Source organism: Tamandua tetradactyla, chromosome 6, assembly GCF_023851605.1.
Source record: "Tamandua tetradactyla isolate mTamTet1 chromosome 6, mTamTet1.pri, whole genome shotgun sequence".
In the NCBI taxonomy this organism is placed as follows: domain Eukaryota; kingdom Metazoa; phylum Chordata; class Mammalia; order Pilosa; family Myrmecophagidae; genus Tamandua; species Tamandua tetradactyla.
Window position 1 is genome coordinate 62,770,396 of NC_135332.1, and position 19,711 is coordinate 62,790,106.

Genomic DNA, 19,711 nt, shown 5'->3' on the forward strand with positions numbered 1-19,711 from the left:
CCAACAGGACCAACATGGGGCTTTCCAGGCTACTCTTACAAGTAAGTTGTTTATGGCAGAGACTTCCAGCCATCTACCCCAAATCCTTCTCCCCTTCTTTACTAATAGACCACTGTATGTTCCAGTTGAAAGTCACATTTCTGAAACTTCCTTACAGGAGGTGTTGTTTGGGGCTTCTGGGAGATCCATTTTTGCAAGGCACCTCACGGTCTCCTTTCTGTTAACTGGAATGTGGACTTGATGGCCAGAGCTCCAGCAGTCATCTTAGTCCATGAGGTAACCTTGAGGATGGAGGCCTCCTACTAAGGAGAGAGGAGTAGAAAGACTGGGGAAGGCTGAGCCTGGGTGGCTGTACAGCCACCGTACCAACCCTGGACTGCCTTCTCCCAGACATTTTGTAATGTAAGAGAAAAATTATCCCCTATGAGTTTAAGCCACTGTTCTTTTAGGCCTTCTGTTACGACAGCCAATTTATTCCTAGCTGATTATACCCTGTGACTTCTGGAAGGGCTGCCATCCCACTCCCTTCCCCACCTACTAATCAATGATGTTTGACAGTTCTTTAAAAAGCCTAAACTTTTCATTTCACAATCAGAAACAAAGACTGTAAAATGCAAATGTCTATAATCAGTAATGTCCCAAGAGAAACTCGTTGTTGACAAATGATCAGAATTAACTTGCAATCAATTAATCGGCAAAAATGACCTAACCCACGTTTGTGCTTGCGTGGACAGGAGGTCAAAGGGCAGGAAGGCACTGAGTGTCTGAATGGGAAAAGGTGCAGGGGAAATTGCCCAAGGGGGATACTCCAGGGTCTTCCCATCATGTGCGGATATTCGTCTGTGCCACTTGGAAGAAATGCAGCTTTGTGCAGATGTGATAAGAATATGGTTTTTGGAATCAGACATGGATTCATGTGGAAGAGCTTGTGACGTGGGCCAGCTACCTAAATCTCTGGCTTTTAGTTTCATCAGTTGAAAAATGGGAATAGAACTAACTCCCCAGGGGGAAATTGCAAGGGTTTAGATGAGCCCAACACATGGTAGAATTTAACTGCGCTGTAAGCACTCAGTACAGGCACACATTGCTGTCATCATCCTCAGGAAGAAGGACAGTCCCGGTTTTGCAGGGAGGCTCAAAGAGTGTCCAAAGTCATCAGTGAATAACTGACAAACCACCGGGCTTCGTCATGCCAAAGCCCATGTTTCTGGGCTCAGACTGGATTTTAAGTAGCATTAAACTTCCCCCAGCCTTAGTTTTCTCATGTATGCAGTGGGAATCATATTACTTGCCTCTCTACCCTGCAGTGATGCAATCACTGAGGCTTGTGCACTTTGGAAATTACAGAGCAACTCACGAGCATAAGATGCCCCCATCATCCCTTGAAATAGAGTCCTTGAGGGCGAGCACTGTGGTCTGCACATCCCAGTGGGCAGGGAGTAAATAAACATTCAACAAACATTTGGGCTCAACCTAAGAGGTTTCCTGCCACCCCCAGAGGGGTGGAGTCACGAAGAACTGGGAGGCCCACCGGTTTGACAACATGGCCCATTTCCTCTGCCACCCAGCCACATCAAAGCGGGAGAAACTGTTTCACTCGTCTCCAAGGCAACTGGCTCCCAAAGGCTGCCAATCATCTTCTCCCTATGACCTTGCCAGGACCAGTCTGGTAAGCTAATATCACCCCAATCCCCACTACCCCCAACCCCCAAAACCAGTTACCATCTGGAAGGCAGCCCAGTCTGCTCCTTCCAAGCGCCACTCGCAGACACAGAGTACATGGTTGGCATTTTGGCCCCACATCCCATCCCTCGTCCCTCTCCTTTCACATCTCTGCTGGCCCCAGCCCCCTTTCTCACCCATCCCCGCACATTCTCATTGCCAGAGGTACCAGCCTTGAGTAACCCGGAATACTGGGATAAAATGTTACAGGTCACCTGGATTCGTGCTTTTCAAACAGTAGGTCATGACTCACTAAGCAAGTGTGAAATCCACGCCCTCCCGATGGATCTGAGAGGCAGGCATGATTATTCCCATTTTGCAGATGAGGAAACCGAGTCTCAGATAAGTAACATGTCTTGCCCAGAGCCCCACAGTTAGTGAGTAGCAGAAGCAGCATTTAGAACCAGGATGGTCTGCAACTAAGTACTGGGAACCACTAAATGATGCAGTCTCCTCTGAAAGCCCCTATTTCCTGACTTCCATCCTAGCTCTCACTTCACTTCTGAGCCCTCTAGCCCTACTTACCTTCAGCTGCGTGGTGTTAACAATTATGGGGAGGGAGGGTAGCGAGAAAGCTCAGAAATAAGACAAAAAGATGACCACATGCCTTTTCAAAATCGTACTTAAGCATTTTCTAACAGACCCACACAAGAATCCTGGAGGGGAAGGTAATTTTGATTTTCTATTTTCCTATTCGTTAGGGTTCATGCTTTGTAAAGTGAGGGCTCAACTTGTGTGATAAGCTGTAAGTCAGTTTTTTTCCATCTTGCAGAAAAGCTAATGTCAAAGTCTACAGTTTCATTCCCTCATGTGCTATTAACTACTTTTGCATCTCACTTTGCAGTCTTCTTCCCTCACTCACTTCTCCACAAACGATATCACTGTCTCATACCCTCCTTTAAGCCAGCTCTGCCATCCTGCTAGTTTTCTCCTTTAGGAGTTGAATTGGTCTTTGGCACAGGCTCACTCTGTATTTTATATGAGAGTTAGGTTTTTAGCTGGAAACGATTCTATGACAAGACGGAGAGTTAATGGTTTCCTATTTTGGCTCTAATTTCCCTGTAACAGGAGAAGTCCCCAGTACGGACCACATGGCCTGCGCTTCCCTCTCCCGACATTTGCCTTCTCTTTTGTCACTAGGATGTTTCGGTCTTATGGGGAACCCCAATGCACAGCATGGCACAGTCCCAAGAACAAGGTGAGGTGAAGATCCCTGGGAGCGAGCGGCAAGAGTTCAAAGGGTCCTCTCTGCTCTCAGGCCAAAGGACTCTCGTCCCATTTCCATCTCTGGTTGCTGCTCTGCCTGGCTCTTGTTCCCCAAGTTAGAAGTCCATGGTCCCCTAAGTGCTCCCTTATCCATTTCATTAAAAAGTCAAAAACAGACCCTCGGTACAAATTAAAGGCCCAACCAAGGCAGTTGTGTCTTAAATTCCTTCTAACTTGTGGAACGGAAGAAAAGCTTTGCCGCTCTTTAAAGGAATTCCAGTCATCAGCAAGAACCCAGAATAGATCTAGACTGGTTTACTGTCTATTTTGAAGGGTGGTGGGGTAGTAGGGTAAAAAGAGATTGGCTTTATAATAGTTGACTCAATCAGGGTGCTTTGGAAACTTAGGTTGGTAGGCTCTACCCACAATGGGCCCAAGCACCTTTCGTGGTCCAAAACCTTCTCCTAAGGCCCTCCTGCTCTCTCAACTCTCCCTCCCAAGTCTCTACCAAGCCTATGGGATAGGTAGGCTTTCAGGTTGGCCAATCCTTACTCACGCACGCTCTGCTACCACGGACAGCTGATTGGCCAAGGCAGACAGCTAGACAGCTCAGCTGATTTGGTTGGAGCAGACATTCCAGCCAATTGGTTGGGGGCAGTCAGATCAGCTGATTGGTTGGGAGCAGATCGTTCATCTGATTGGTTGAGGGAGGAAGCTATCCAATCCCTTGGAAGAAGTTTATCCACAAAAGCTTCAGGCCTGGGCTTAGCTAGGGTCTGTGTGTGGTTGGGAGATAAATTCTAGACTCCTGTCCTGTGTATGGTAAGAATTATGTGCTCTTATACTACATAGGGCCTATTTAGATTTCAAAGAGAAAACGAAACTGGTATTACCACATATATAGTATTTTGGGGCCTGCTGTTTTACTCACAGAGTTACTCAAAGTCTTTAGATCTCAGTAGCTATATTTCTACAGTATAATCTCTTTTTTTTTTTTTGCATGGGCAGGCTCTGGGAATTGAACCCAGGTCTCCAGCATGGCAGGTGAGAATTTTGCCACTGAGCCACTGTTGCCCGCCCTCCAATATAATTTTTAATGGTTGAATAGCATTCCACAAAATGACTTTGCCCCTATTTTATTCAACCATGTTTACTATTTGGGTTTGCTAGTGTTGGCTGATTATTAGAAAGAATGCATTGATGAATACCCTCGTGGCTACACCTTTGCAGACATCCGTGATTTCTCATCAGGATAAATTTCTAGGAATAGAATTGGGTGAAGGGATATGTTGCTTTTTCCAAACTGCTCTCTAAATAGGTTGTACCAATTTATGCTGCCACCAGCAGCCCACGAGAGAACACAGGTTGCCTCCCCCCCCTTTCCCCAACAACACTGGTATTTCTCATTGTTTTTTTTCTTTTTTAAAAAAATTGATGCCAATTTGTTAGGCAAAAGAAAAGTCTCATTATTGTCTAGTTTTGCATTTTCTTTATTACTAGTGAGGGTGAATATTTGGATGGGTGATGCTCAGGTGTTTTATGGTTCTTTTCTGATAGGCTTGGATCACCCCTTTTACTTATATTGGTGTTTGCCTATTTTTCAATGGACTCAAAAGAATGCTTCATGGCTTTGATGTATGAGTTTTTTATTGCAGATAGTTTTAAGTTTGTCATTTACCTTTCATTTTCACCTACAGTGGGTTTTGCCAAATAAAAGCTTTATATTATATGCTCTCAAATCTGCTGGTCTTTTCCTTTATAATTTTTGTCGGAGCCATGTTTCGCAACTCTTTTCTACTCCCAGCTCATTTAAACCATTTTTATTCTATCACTTTTATGGTCTTGTTTCCCACACTTTAAATTTTAATCCTTCTGAAAGTTATTTTTATGCTCGAGATAGAACTCTAATTCAGTTTTTTAATAGTCTACCAATTATCCTGTTACTATTCATTAAATGACTCATTATTTCCACCATTAAAGAATGCTACATTGTTATATAATAAATCTTTACCTATTTAATCTATTTCTGGATATTACATTTTGTTCCATTAATCTATCTATTCTTATAGCAATTGTAACCATATAGTACCTTCAAAGACCTGGTAAAGGAAACATTCTATTATTATCTTTCTTTAATAAATAAATGAATAAATATTGATAATAAATGTGCAAACAGATGCTATTCTAGGACATTTATTCTTCCAAATAGGCTTTACTTATTTTGCCAAATTTACAAAGATCTCGGTATTTTGATTGTGATTGCAATTACTTTTATAACATCTGATGCCATTACAGTATTGAGTCTGTCAATCCAGTACCTTGTCTTTGATTATTTATCCTTCATAAAGTTCATCTTCTCCATGTAGATGATTCACATTTCTCTTCTATTTTTAGTTGCTATTTTAAATTCATGTTTTTTTTTGTCATTATATTTTCTTACTCATTAATGTTGGTATAAGGGAAAGCTCTTTAGCTACCTGTTTACCAGTCCTGTGAGTTCTTCAGATGATTCTCTTGGCCTCCACAGGTAAGCAATTGTTTGATCTCTAAATGATTAAAATTTTATCTTCTCTAGAAGAGGAAATATTCTTTATTTTTTCGTCTTTTTGCATAGGAAGGTTATTGACCTCAATGGAAATGCCCTAGTATTTCATCTCAGGCTGTTATCCTACTAAAGATACTTCTATATATTGTCAGTTTCCATATATTAGAGGAGCTTTGAATATCAGGAATGGATATTGAACTTTAATGAACCTCTTAGAGCCTCTATTGAGATATCTATGTGATTTTATTCCTGTGAGCTGCTGATGTGATAAGGCTGTTAACAGAATATCTAATATGGGGCCACCTCTCAGTAAATCATACTTGATTATGTTTCTATGGCTCTATAATAGTTTTCTTAGACGTCATGAAAAATTTATGAATAATAGTGTCTGCAGTTTCTCAAGAACTCCCACTTTTCAGACCCTACCTATAAAAACTTAGCACCAGGCCGTGCTCTACACTTGTCATGGCAGCCACCAACCTTTCCATTCCCAGTTCCAGCCACCTTCCCCTTCCCACATGTGCAGTTCCCTATTTGCTCCTGGGGCAAACAGAACAAGCAAAGGCCTCTTGTCAATATTCTGGAGACTACTCTGTCTGACCTCAGTGCCCCCAAACCACTGCTCCACCTGCCTTTTAAGAATTCATCCTTGGGTTCTGTCTGGTGATTACTGCTTTCAGCTGGTGCACATTCAGCCATCCGAGGCCGTGTGTACCATGAAGGGGAAATTATAAGATTTCTGAACCAAAGCCTGGGCAGAGATGACCTGAAGAACGACCTAAAGGAGGTGAGGAGGGACATGTCCAAAGGGCAGTTTCAGAAGAGCTGGGGGCATCCTGACCATGGACCCCTGCCCCGTGTGCTGGCTGCCTCAACTCACCTGGGGCCTTGAGTTCGGCATCGATGAAGGTGAGCAGTTCCTGGCAGATGCTGCAGTAAGGAACAGGCCAGGTCAGGAATCGGTGGTAGGTTCTAGCTGCCTTCAGAAGGAGATCTGAATCTGGTGGGAAATGCGGCGTCTGGGATGGAGAGGGAACAGTAAGCAGAGAGGTCTGGACGAGAGAAAGGAGACTCTGCTTCCTTTCTGGAATGTTCCACACATTCCCTGGTGACAGGTGTTCCCCAGAACAAAGTGAAGAGGAACTGGAAGTAACCCACAGAGAGGAATGTGACACGTGAGCAAAATGGAGCCCATTGGTAGCTCTGCTGGATGGGCCCTGTTTTCCCCAAACATACCAGAGCTTACCCAACACTTGAGAGAGTCTCTTTGAAAGGTGGTGACCTTCATTCTAAATAGTGCCATTATTGCCACTCATTTTGGGGATTCTTCAACATTGTAACCACTGCCTCGATGTCTAACCATTGCCTCGAATACTTCCATTAGAGGTGATGTTTATTCATTGAGGGTGGGTTGACTCTATGTGCATGGAGACATTTGGAGCTCTGGCGTGGTGAACAAAGGGAGTGGTCACAATGAGGGAAACTGACCACTGGGGTACGAAATGAGATGGACTACAATATCTCTTGACTGAATCTCATGGCCCGGGAACAGGCTATGACAGCAGTTCCTACATGGGAGCCCAGATCTAGCAGACACAGTGGCGTCCCCATGGAGTTAATGAGGCCGCTCAAGATGGCTTCTCTGAGGCGATGTTGCCTCAAGTTGGCCTCATTGTTTGACAGTTTCTCTCTCCGTGTTTATCCCCAGAGGTGTGAAGCCTGTGCTCCCCAGAGAGGTGGCTCCTCCCACCCTTCCTTCCCCTCCACCTGCCTGGCCCACCCTGGAACTTACACAGAGGACAGTGGAGTAGAAGAGAAGAGCCAGGGGTGCAAGGAGGTCATAGGTGCCCTTCTCTTGGACCTGTGGAGAGAGGGGCAAGGAGGAGTGAGGCCCATTCAGAGGGTGCAGGGCTCCCCGAAGCAAAACAGAGCAGCACTTTTGTGTCCTATTCTCTCCTTCCTTCCGTCCTCCCTCCCACCTTCCTTCCCTCAGGTAATATAACCACAAGATAAAATTTGGGAAAAAAGAAGTGAAAAAACAAACAAACGAACAAAACTCATTCACAATACCCCACCTCCCACCCAAACTCAACCACAGCTAATGTTTCCTTGTACTTCTCTCTACCTCATGCTTTCCCTTTCCATCTTCCTCTACAAAGTTATAGTCATAGCATACATATTTTCACTTGATGTTTTTTTACATATAGTATTACAAGTTAATTTCTGTTTGACCACGTGTTCTCTAAGACCATTGTTTTTTCCTGGGTATATACTTATCTGTTATTTGTGTTGTAAACGTTTTTTACAGTTTGTTGTTTGTCTTTCAAATTTATGGGACTTAAATTTATAAAACTTGCAGAAGTTGCAAGTGTTAATTTTCTTCTCCATGGAATTTGCTTTTCCATGTTCTAGATCCTTTGAATAGAATAACCAAATAAATACTCCTATGTATTTTCTTCTTTTCTTTGACACTGAAATTTTCTTAAGTTAAAAATTTTAATCCATCTACAATTTTATCTGGCATTTGATGTGAGGCAGGAATCTCACTCTGTGGCTTTCAAAAGTTAAGTCAATTTCCCCAAACCATTTACTAAATCTTACTGGTACAATTTTATTATATATCAAGTTTTGGCAATACCTTTGGATAATACCCATCATTGTTATTGGCTGCATAATATTCCTTCTGGTAGATCTCCAAACTTTGTTAGTTTAATTTTAGACATTTGAGATTATTTTCCATTTTACACATTATTGTAGTAAACACCTTTGGGCTCATTCTTTTTTCCTGTAATCTGGATTATTATCTAAGGTAGAATTCAAAAAGTAGAATCAACGGACCCAAGATTATAAACATATTTAGGACCTTTTAAATTTATTGCCAAATTGCTTTCCAGAGCATTATATCATTTATAATATCCTGAGGGTATGAAAATGTCAGTTTTCATATTCCCTCCCCTGGACTGGTTATTATAATTTCTGTTAATTTGCTAGGCAAAATGCCATCCTGTTACAGTTTTGTGTGTGTGTGTGTGTGTGTGTGTGTGTGTGTGGTGCATGGTCCAGGAATCGAACCTGGGTCTCCCACATTCTACCACTGAACCACCCGTGCACTTCCTGTTATGGTTTTAATTTGCATTTATTTTATGATAATCAAGGCTAAAATTTTTTCTTATTTGCTTACAAGTTCTATTTATTCTTAGTGAATTGTTTCTTGACTGGGAAAGCATTTAGATGGAGCCTACCACAACAATACATATATGTGCTCATGCTTTAGAATTCTTTGGTCAAAATGCCAATGGTCTCTCAGCCCATTCTGCAGTTTATGGCAATGGAAGATGCAGAGAAAAAACCACCATCTCTACTGTGCCTAGTGACCTTGGCAGGTTCAAATTAAGAATTCTCCTTCTCTGTCTCCTCAATAGAAAATATGCCCCCTACACCCACTGCTCAGTCCATCTACAAAACACTCTCCTCTGGCTATGTGACAGTTGATCTGGGTATAACAAAACCCAGTAAATGGCGTTGAATCATGTCAGAATGGCCACCTTGGGGGTCTTGATAAACCAAGACCTTCTTCTTATAGGGATGGCGAAGAGAGAAAGTCACATGTTTTTCTAGCCAGTCATGTATTAAAAACACACATATACACACACTTCTGGAGTTCCAGCCCATCTCAGCATTAAATGCATTCCTCTTCTCAGTCACAAAAGCCTAAGTTTACCTTTCCAACCTTCCCAATTGGTTTTCTCTTTAATTTCTTTGTTTTTGTGGATCTGTCTGAGGAATGGAATTCCTTAAAGCTTCCCTCTTCCTTTCTAATCAATACTGTGTCTTATAAGCAATGCTTGCTTGAAGAAGCAGCTTTAACTCAGGGTCCTGGCTCATGTTTTATTTAGTGTGCTGATCTAAAGGTCCACACCCCTTTCTAGAAACCGTCTATCAGCAAACACTGCTGAAAACAAAATTCCTTTGCCAAGCTCCTCTGGTGGTCTGGGCACCCCAGGACTGTCCTTCCTTGGGGGCCCTATATCTCCACTCTAAGAGGTAGCCTCCCGCTTTGCCCTTCAGTCCCTGAGCCACTCTCACCTCTCGGGTTTTCTGCAGGATTTGTTCTAGGAGGATGAGGAAGTGGCTTGGATCCCTGCTGACCAGCTCCTGTAGGCTCCAGCAGTTCAGACACAGCCCACCTGGAAAGGGAGAGAGGGGTGAGTGGTCAGTTCAGGTCTCTTCTGGCCACCCTCAAGCAGGGGTTAGAGAAGAAGGGAGGATCCTTGGGGCCTCTGTGGAACATTTTTTCCTTGGAGAAAATGCTGAACTGACATTCAACCCTACTGTACCCCATCACGACATAACCACCATAGGTGGTGGTGACAGTAAAACAATATTGTGGGCATAATTAACAGCACTGCATTACATATTTGAATGTGGTTAACAGAGGAAATTTTGGGTCATATATATATATATATATATTACTAGAAGAAAAATTTAAAAAAAAATCCATGGAACTGTAGAACACAAACAGCAAATCCTAAGGGACTACAATTAATAGTACAATTATTAAAATGTGCTATTTTTATAATTATAACAAATGTTCCACACCAATGTAAGGTGCTGCTAATAAGGTGGTATGTGGGAATCCTGTATTTGATGCATAATTGTTCTGTAAACCCATTACTTCTTTAGTAATAAATTTAAAAATAAACTTTTTTTTTTAAAGACAAAACAACAAGCATTTGTTCCTGCATATACAGGAGGCTTGAGACACAGGGATTGGAGATTTGGACCGGGATTCCCATTAGAGGCCAATGAACCTGACCCGATTCTGCTCCCTATAGGTCTGGAGAGCACCAGCTGCCCCCGCCCTGGCTTCCCACAGTGGGTGCTGGCACCTCCGGATCCTGAAGAAATAGAGTTGCTGCAGTGAACTCCAACCCCGCGTGCAAGACCCAGTATGTGACAGCAGCGGGACTTCCCAGAACTGCCTGACAATGGAGCCCAGGAAGGGGAAGCTAAATTCATTCATACTTGAAAAGCTACAATGAGCACTTGTTGTTCTGGAACTTCCCCAGGCTTTCTTATTTTTGCCAATCGCTGTTTCCCTGCAGTCAGCAAGGGGAATCCCCTGACATTTAAAGGGGTGGCCATGGGAGACGGTGCACACGGCAGTGGTGGAGAAGAGGAGAAGTGAGGGTAGTAGGGGTGGAAGTGGACTGACTCTGAATTTCAATGAACTTAAGCTCCAGACTCTCTCCCGTGGGAGTTCTGGAGGCCCTTAGCTGGGCGTTTGGTCACGGGTGCTTGTGAAATTTGCAAAAATCAGCTATCTTTGTATTCCTCTACTTAATGATGCCTCTCTTCCCCAAAATCCTATATGCTTAGGCCCCATCAAAACCAGGCAGGCAGGAAGAAAACTATCATTTAGTGACCACCCACCATGAAGCAGGATGGGGCCAGATCTGTGCATGCACTATCTCAGGAAGGCACTTCCTGTTAGGATTATTCCTATTTCACAGATGATGCAAGCGAGGTCCTGAGAGGTTAAGTGACTTGCACAGGGCAGCACAGCCAGTGGGAGGCCATGCTAATTCATTTGGCAGTCCTAAAGAACAAGGAGGTCTTCTGCTCCCTGGGGCTCTGTTTAGATTTTCCCATGTTCTACAGGGAAGAGGCTTTGGGGCTGCAGAGAGAACTAGAAACCAAGTACATGGGAGAATCCCAGAGAAAGCTGCCTGCAAATTGCCAGCTGCTTGTTTGGAATCAGCAGTTGCAGCGTTTCCAAGAAGGTTCCATACCTTCTCCAAGGAGCTGTGTACTTTTCCAGCAGCTGAAGGAGCAAGAAACAGGCCTGAGCAGAATAAGGAAGATATGAAGGGAGAAAGGAGACACTGCCACATTCCAAGGGCCTATTCTACATCAGGTACTGGGCAGGCACCTGCCCAGGTGAGGTTCAGGGGCTGGAATGCGTCACCCAGACAGCAGGAAGCCAGGGTTTGAACCAGAATCCGCCAGGTTCCCTGCCTGGCCCCGAGCTCTGTACAGCTTCCGAGGCTTCCTGGGGCCCTCGGAACGTCTCCCCTGCTCCCTTGGACCTACCTGACCAGGAGGAGGAGCTGCGGCTGTGGCTGAGCCCGTGCAAGCAGCGCTGCAGGGCGTGCTGGATGCGGTCCTCCGTGCACGTCGTGGCCCCTGGCTGCATCCTGAGTCATCGCCTACAAGGGGGACAGACACTGGTCAGCCTGTTCCAGTTCCTTTCTGCGAGAGCACCAAGCACCAGTGGGATCAGCCCTACTATAGGGCGGGGGCTGCAGGTGCAGAAGAAGGGGCTTACAGCTGCCTCAAGGGGACAGGAAAGGCTGTCCTGAGCTGCAGCACAGAGCCCTCCTGCAGCAGAAGCTATGCAGAGTTGTAGGAAGTGAGATCCCAAGGTGAGAGCTGAGAGGGACGGGGACCTGCCTGCCCCAGGGCAGCAGTGAGTGTCACCTACAGCCCAGGAAGTTCCCGGTGAGGGGCAGACTCCAATGAGCAGGGAGGAGGACCCCAAGGGGAGAATCAGAATCAACTGGGGAACTTTTTCTGAAAGCTCCAGACCCGCACTCTCCCATCCCAAGCCCCCTGGGTGGGGCAGGGTCCCTGATCCTGGTGGGAAGCCTCAGGGATCCACAGGCTGAGCAGTCCCCAGGCTGAGGCTGTCCATATGTCCTGCTCCCCATCTGGACCCCCTTCCCTGCTTTGGGGTGCTCAGGTCACAGGTACCAGTTTCCCTTCTGCCCTAATCTCCTTATTTGCCATTTTCCTTTCTGTTCTCTGACCTATGCATAAGGCTTGGCATTGCTACCAGTGATCCAAGGCCCCTGTGACTCCTGTTCCTTGCCCCACTGAGGAAAGGTCGGGGGGCTTAGCTCAGATTGGAAGCCCCACTGGCTAGGGGCTTTAACTAGCGGTTTTAGCACCGGATGTGAACTGAGCTTTCCCGCATCCTGAGAGCCTCCAGCGGTGCCTGCCCATGCCTCAAGTCAAGCGTGGGGGCTTCCAAGGTGCTTTTACGAAGCAGGACAGGACTTCAGGGCCATGACTGAGCCTGGCCTCTAACATCTGATAGACTTTTGGACTCAAATCTCGATGCTGATACTTGCTCATCACATGACTTTGGGCCAATTCACTTTGGGCAAAACTTTTCTGCAAACGGGTGACGATGCTACACTTCTCAGAGGGCTGAGGTTAAGACTAAACGTTCCAGTGGATGCACAGAGTCAGCTTTCAACACAGAATATCCACCACGCTGACGTCGGCCCCACAAACGCTCTCCTTCCCTCGGGAATTTCACCGACCGTCCCTTTCCAAGCAGACCTCAGTGCTGGCCGGTCAGGTCCTTCGGGCAGCCCAGGAGGCCGCGGGTCCAGCTCTGTGGACCTGGGACGGACCAGGAAAGCAGAAGCAGAAGCACAGAGCTGAGCCATGCAAATGACATGCAAAGAGAGAGGAAATCCTCTACCCCAAATCCAGCTTGGCAGGACTAAGGCATTCAGTTCACCAAGGCACCCCCCCCAGCCCCACCCCCAGGCAAATCCTCCTGCTTCCCCGGCCTGAGAGGAACCACGTGAATGAGTGAAAAATAAGCCATCTGTGAGCTGTCCAGCAGCTTCTCGGTGTTCTCGCTGCAGGTGGGCGGTGTGTTCCGAGGCCAGCATGAGGGATGAGGCAGTGAATAAAGCTGGCAGGCTCCTCGGTGTGTGAGATAGACATTAGATAATTTGACACGTGGAGAAAGGCAATCAGCTAAGGCGATGCAGGCTCTCATGATATCATGAAAGGGGGTGGGCAGGGAGGGAGGTCAATGGGGACCCATTCCCAGGGGTCGGGAGGTCAGGGAAGCTTCCCTGAAGAAGTGGCATTGAGGCCACATGAAGAAGCCAGGAGAAGGATGATGGGGGAGAGAACTCCAGAGAAAGGAGACAGTACGTGCAAAACGTCTGGGTGCCAACAGCTCCGACCCTAGAGCATGGGGCCAGGTGGCTGGGTCCCATGCCTTCCCCAGCCTTCTGGCCGTTGAGCTGGTGAACTGATTCAGCACAGCTTTTAGTGGTGACTCAGGACACAGCCCTCGGATGCATGCCTGAGTGGCCCCTGGCTGGCTGTCACGGCCGCCTTTGCAATTGTCTACGGGTCTCTTGGCCTCCGACTCCTCCACGGAGCACACGGGAAGTGAATGCACAAGGTGGGCAAGCCAGACTGGGCTGGTTTCAGGTTTTTGGGTGCCTCTCCCACCTTCGGATTGTACCAGCACCAGGCATGGATGAGTACCCGTGGGAGTAAACTCCCTTCCAACTTCATGGCCCCAAATGCAAGACCCTCCAGAGCTTGCTGCCAGTTCAGGCTCAGGTCTTGCTGGTGGAAGCTAAAAGGCCAGCCACCTTCAAAATATGAGCTGGGAGGAATGAATGGCTGATCCTGATGTCACCCAATGTGTCCTTTGTCTTCACAGACTGATTTCTTCCCCCGTTAGCCCTGCAGCAAGTTCTTGGAGGGAGCTTAGAAGGCCTTCATGTACAGAGGGGGAAACTCAGACCCAGAAAGGACAAGGGCCTTGTTCAAGGCATTCCAGGGGGTGGGGGAGAATTAGCACCAATATAAAAAAGACAAGGGTATCGAGTAGGACTTCTTCTAAATTCCCCAGTTCAAACCTAAGGACAAACAGTGCTGAACGCCCAACAACTCTGAAGTTCTAAAAGCCACCACCAGTGAGCTGCCAGGAATGGGAGCCAGCCACCTGCTGGTGGGTTTGCAGGGTGGTGTCAGTTCAGAACTGGCAAATCTGCCCCCAGCCCTGCACGCACCTCAACATAAGAAGACTGAGAAGAGAAGGAGGTGCCAACCATTCGGGGAGGGCTCTCCTCTCTCTCTCCAAAACCAAGCACAGAGGGACTTGAAGAGAATCTCTTATAAAGTCTGGGAGGTCACACAGGTGGGGTCCTTTCACCTTGTTCTCAGTACACTACCTACTCCACCAGCAGACGGGCTCCTGTGGAGGATGGCAGGGCTGACAGAAGAGGTAGGAGGGGCGGTTTGCCAGCCCCCTCTTGGGCAAGGCGAGCTTTCCATGCACGGGGTGGGCACCAGGAACAAAAGCTGGGCTTGAACTGTTTTGTTGCTCCTTCGTCCCAGAGGGCCACCAGTAGGGTGAGAGAGCTTTAGCAATAAAGGGCTGACGGCTGGCCCACCTTTGGGGGAAGCCAGATGGGGAGGGATGGAGAGGTGGGAAACTCACGGCACAGAGAAGTGAAACAACTGGCCTAAAATCACACAGCCAGGAGGTGGCAAAGTCAGGATATGAACCTGGGAAGCCTAGTTCTGAATTCCTACAGGAGGAGTCACGTATGTCTCTACCCCAACAAGTGAAGACTCAATTACTGATGAGGCGGCCTTGCTTTAAAAGACCTAAACTCCAAGTTGCTGAGAATCTTGACCTCTCCGTGTCCGTCTACACCAGCTGCCACCACAGCCATGCCTACCCCAGGGCAAGGACCCAGACTCACAGGTGTGTGCTGCAGAGAGGGGACGCTCCACAGATAGCACCCTCTGGGCTGAACTGGGCAGTGACCACCGTAGGGCTCAAGGGGCCCAGGCGTGTTCCAGGCCTGGAGCAAGGGCTGATCCGTGTGCAGTGGGTTTTCACACACCCATATGCCTGGCCCCTGCTGCGATGGAAAGTTAGTTGTGCCAGCAGGCAGGAGTGAGTCACCCTGCCCTCCTGACTCTCACATTGCAACTGGTGCAAACACAAGATGCAAATTGAACGCTCTCACTCAACGCCACCTCTGAGCCCTCCTCTCCTTAAGGGGCTCAGAACGCAGCACCCCAGGGTGGCCGCCTTCACAGGGGGCTCAGAGCAGCTCCCGTACATCCCCTAATGCCTTCTTTCTCATGGCTTCCCCTTCCCTTCCTGGTGCCCCCATGTGCCTTTCCAGTCTCCTGGCCTGGGCCCCTCCCGTTCAATGGAGACAACCATAGAAAGGCCTGGTACCCTCAAAGCTTGTCCAGAACATTTCTCAGAGGCAGGATTTGTCCAAGTTTGCTGTGTCCTGGGAAGCCCGAGGGAAGTGGGAGAAAGACTCAGCAGTGGGGATCCCAGCTGCCCCAGGGATGGTGGTGAATAAGCATCCTGGGACTTATGGTACTCTCTGTTCATTTCCGTTTGATGACTCAGTCATCAGCCGTTTCTTGTGACTTTGGGGGTGGGGATGTGAACAGGAGAGAAGGTGGGACCCTCTACCCCTAGGATGATGTCTTTTTTTCAAAAGCCTGGCAGGTAAGGTCTGCTTCCCCTGGCAGCCCATCCCCAAACCCCCGTCCCCCTTTGCGTCCTTCTAAGAGGAGGTCTTGTGAAATTCCCAGCTGCTGCTCGGAATGCTCCCCCGGTCCCCAGCCATGGCAGGGGAGTGTTGAAACTGTCAACAATGGAGCTCGCCCCCTCCGGCAGGTTCCTCTTCCGAGCCAGTAACCCTGGGAGTGGGGAGGGGAAGCCTGGACGGCACAGAGGGAGGCAGGACTGCTCCCACTTCCCTTTTCATGTGCTGACGCAACCCCATGATGCAAGAGAAGGGTCATTTCCTCTACTGTGCAGAGCTGGTCTAACTGGTGCCTGGGTCTAACTGGTGCTGTCAACCTGTCCACTTGCTGAGGCAGCCCCCACATGGCATTGTGCCTTGGGGGTTGGGAAGGAGGGTGCATCTCCATTCTGAAGAGCAGCACTGGAGGGCCCAGCTCTTACAGCAGGGAGGCATGGGCCTCTAGGCCCTGGCTGGCACCAGGTGTTCCAGAATGTTCTAGACCCATGTCCAACCCCACGGGTGGGAATAAAAGAAGCTCCAAGGGATGTGGCCCTGCACCAACAGCCCCACCCAGTCTCAGTCCTGGGTCCCTCCTCCCTTTGCTCATTCCTACTGTTCCCAGTGGCTTGACTTTCCCAAACTCTTCTGTGACTAAATAAAATTTTAAAATCCTCACTTCCAATATATAAAGGGTATACCAGAAACTAAGAGATTGGCCATCTGTGGGAAGTGGGAGTGGGCAAAGGGTGGAAAGAAGAGGGAATGGATGGGCGGTGGAGGGATGCAGGGGCATCCTTCTCCAAGGGTTCCTTTTCAATCAGCACAGTTCTTAGAGCCACAGCAAAGTTCCATATGCCCCAAGTTAAATAAATAATACAAATCCATCAAGATATGGAAGGGAGATGAACATCAAAAAGGGAATATGAACAATAACCAATTAACCTGTGTTGCGAATGACTAACATAATCACATTGAAGGGGACAGGAAAGAACTAACCCAAGTAGTTTGGAATATAGCACCTCGGCCAGATATCGTGACCAAATGAACTGTATATAAATACTTCTTTTTATAAAAGTTTTTCTCACAGGGATGTGGATTAACAATTCCGAAACTTTTTTATGCATCTACTTGGACTAAAAAATAAGTAAACACACCACAGATAATTAGAGACAGATTTTGAAATGTTGGAGAAGGAAATTACAAAGAAGGAAAGGGAGAAGGCTAGAAAGAATCTTGGAACGTTGGACTGGAATTGGAGGTATTAGTATGAACTCATGGTTTTTAGTGTATATAGAGATTGACACCTAACGGAAATAGGTGTGTGGAAAGGTGACCAGGAAAATGGCCAAATAGAGCAGCTTGAGATTAGCCCTGCTCCACGGAAAAGTTAGAGAAGGGATAGGAGGGCGACTGAGGCAGCGATTTGGGACTGCAGCTGACCTGGGAAAGCCTTCTATACCACATGTAGCAGCATGGGTTGCAGAGGCAGAGGAACTGAGAGGCAGAAAGCTGGAGGCTGGCCAGAGGTGTGGAGCCCACGGAGCCAGCGGGAGTGCACGGATGGGAGCCTGGCACTAGGAAGAAAGCCAGGCCGCAGCGCAGCCCCATGACCGCCGATTCACCCCATACCCCACTCACCTGAATCCCATCACTCGCTCCCATTACCTGCACTACAGGTGCCCCCACCCCACCAGCCCCCAGTGCACGTACCTGTCCCCCACCCCCACCCTAAGTGCAGCCCAACCCACCTCTCTTGCACACCTAAGTACTACCTCCCCTCCCTGTTCCCTGCAGGCTGTTGCCAGCACATGAAGGCTGCGGGCACTGACCTCCATACTAGGCTACCCCGCCCCCGTCCCGTCCATAGTGTCGCACAACCTCATTCCACTCCCACTAAGCTCTGTGCATCAGTTTACGGCACTCCCAGACCCACGCATGCGCACGGGCCCCCAATCATGTCATTCAGGCCTGGGAACCGCCCTTTACAGTAGTCCTAGGACCACTCATGCGCACAGCCCTCAGCCTCACTTCCCAGCTCTGAGAAAGCACTGACCTGCACAGCTGGGTCACATCTGCCCCCAATCCATGAAGGCATAATGCCGACCTGCTGCCACAGCTCTGTGCATGCGCATGAAGGGCCCCATGCCTTAGACCAGGACACACCAGGGTTATGCTGCCCAGACAGGTGCACCCGCACAGCTGCATCCTCCCTGGCTGCTGGGCACCCACGTTCATAAACATCAGCAAAACATCCCCAATCTCTGCCTATAGCTGTCTTGAAACAAATCACCACACTGAGTGCCCCACCCTGTGCCCTGCTCCCTGCTGAGAACCATCCTGCAAACACAAGGCCTTAGACTATTGAAAGAAATCAACTCCCAAAGTAAATCAATCAAGATATTTACATGCCACGAAGACAGCAGAAGATCACTAAGCATATCACAATGGAGATAGATATGGCCCTGCCTAATGACCAAATTAAAACACCAGAGGAGACACAGATGTTGGAACAACTAATCAAAGATGTTCATACAACTCTACTTAATAAAATAACTGGGATAGCAAATGACATAAAGGAGATCAAGAAGACAGAAGAGTATAAAGAGGAATTTGAAAGAATAAATAGAAAAATGGTGGATATCACAGAGCTTAAAGACTCTGTTGACCAAATAAAAAGCATACTAGAGGCACACAACACCAGATTTGAAGAAACAGAAGAAAGAATAAGAGATAGAGATAATTGACTTCGAAGACTCAAAACAACAAATGGCAAAAAAGATGGAAAAAATTGAATTGGAACTCAGGGAAATGACAGACAAAACAAAGTGCACAAATATAAGAATCACTGGTGTCCCAGAAGGAGAAGAGAGGAGTAAAGGGCTAGGAAGAGTAGTTGAGGATATAAAGGGGGAAAACTTCCCAACCCTCATAAAGGAAATAATATACAAGTCAAAGAAGCCCAACGAACTCCAAACAAAATAAATCCAAAGGTCTTTCTCAAGGCACATACTAATCAGTCTGTGAAATGTTGAAGAGAAGCAGAAAATCCTGAAAGCAACAAGAGAAAAACAATCTACTACATACAAAGGAAACCAAGACTGAGTTCAGACTATTCAACTAGCACCTTGGAGGTGAGAAGGCAGTGGTATGATATATTCAAGATCTTGAAAAAGAAAGACTTCCAGCCAAGAATTCCACACCCAGCCAAATTGTTCTTCAAAACTGAGGGAGAGATTAAAGTTTTCACAGATAAAGAGGTCCTGAAAGTATCTGTCAACAAGAGACCAGCCTTACAAGAAATACTAAAGGGAGTTCTGCCGGCTGAAAAAGAAAAACAGGAGAGGGAGGTCTGGAGGAGGGCACAGAATTGAAGAGCACCACTAAGGGCAATTTAAAGAATGCAAAGAGAAAGAGGGAAAAGAATATACAGATCAGACAAATAAAATAAAAAAGATAAGATGGTGGATTCAAGAAACACCTTTTCTTTAATGACTTTGAATGTTAATGGACTAAACTTACCAATTAAAAGATACAGATTGGCAGAATGGATTAAGAAACATAATCCAGTTATATGCTGCTTTCAAGAGACTCGTCTTAGACACAAGGATACAAATAGATTAAAAGTGAAAGGGTGGAAAAAGATTTTCCATGCAAATTATAACAAAAAGAAAGCAGGAATAGCTATACTAATTAAGACAAAATAGACTTTACATGTAAATACATCATAAGAGACAAAGAAGGCCATTATATACTAATTAAAGGGTCAATTCACCAAGAAGATATAACAATCATAAATGCTTATGCTCCCAATCAAGGAGCTCCAAAGTACATGTGGCAGACATTGGCAAAACTGAAGGGACTGATAGATGTTTCAACAATAACAGTAGGAGATTTCAATACATCACTCTCC

General features: G+C 46.9%; 1 protein-coding gene across 2 annotated transcripts in view; it reads right to left on the reverse strand.

Annotated features, from left to right (window-relative positions):
* PIK3R5 (phosphoinositide-3-kinase regulatory subunit 5) overlaps nt 1-19,711 on the reverse strand; it is an 87,028-nt gene that overhangs the window by 16,656 nt on the left and 50,661 nt on the right. For both annotated transcript variants that reach the window (XR_013177891.1, XM_077165958.1), the window contains exons 2-5: nt 11,567-11,682; nt 9,560-9,660; nt 7,266-7,334; nt 6,354-6,492 (exon numbers count right to left, since the gene is read on the reverse strand). Coding sequence is in view for 1 of the 2 variants with exons in the window: in XM_077165958.1 (XP_077022073.1) it covers nt 6,354-6,492; nt 7,266-7,334; nt 9,560-9,660; nt 11,567-11,669 (412 nt within the window). In the remaining variant the exon portion in view is untranslated. The remainder of the gene's footprint in view (nt 1-6,353; nt 6,493-7,265; nt 7,335-9,559; nt 9,661-11,566; nt 11,683-19,711) is intronic.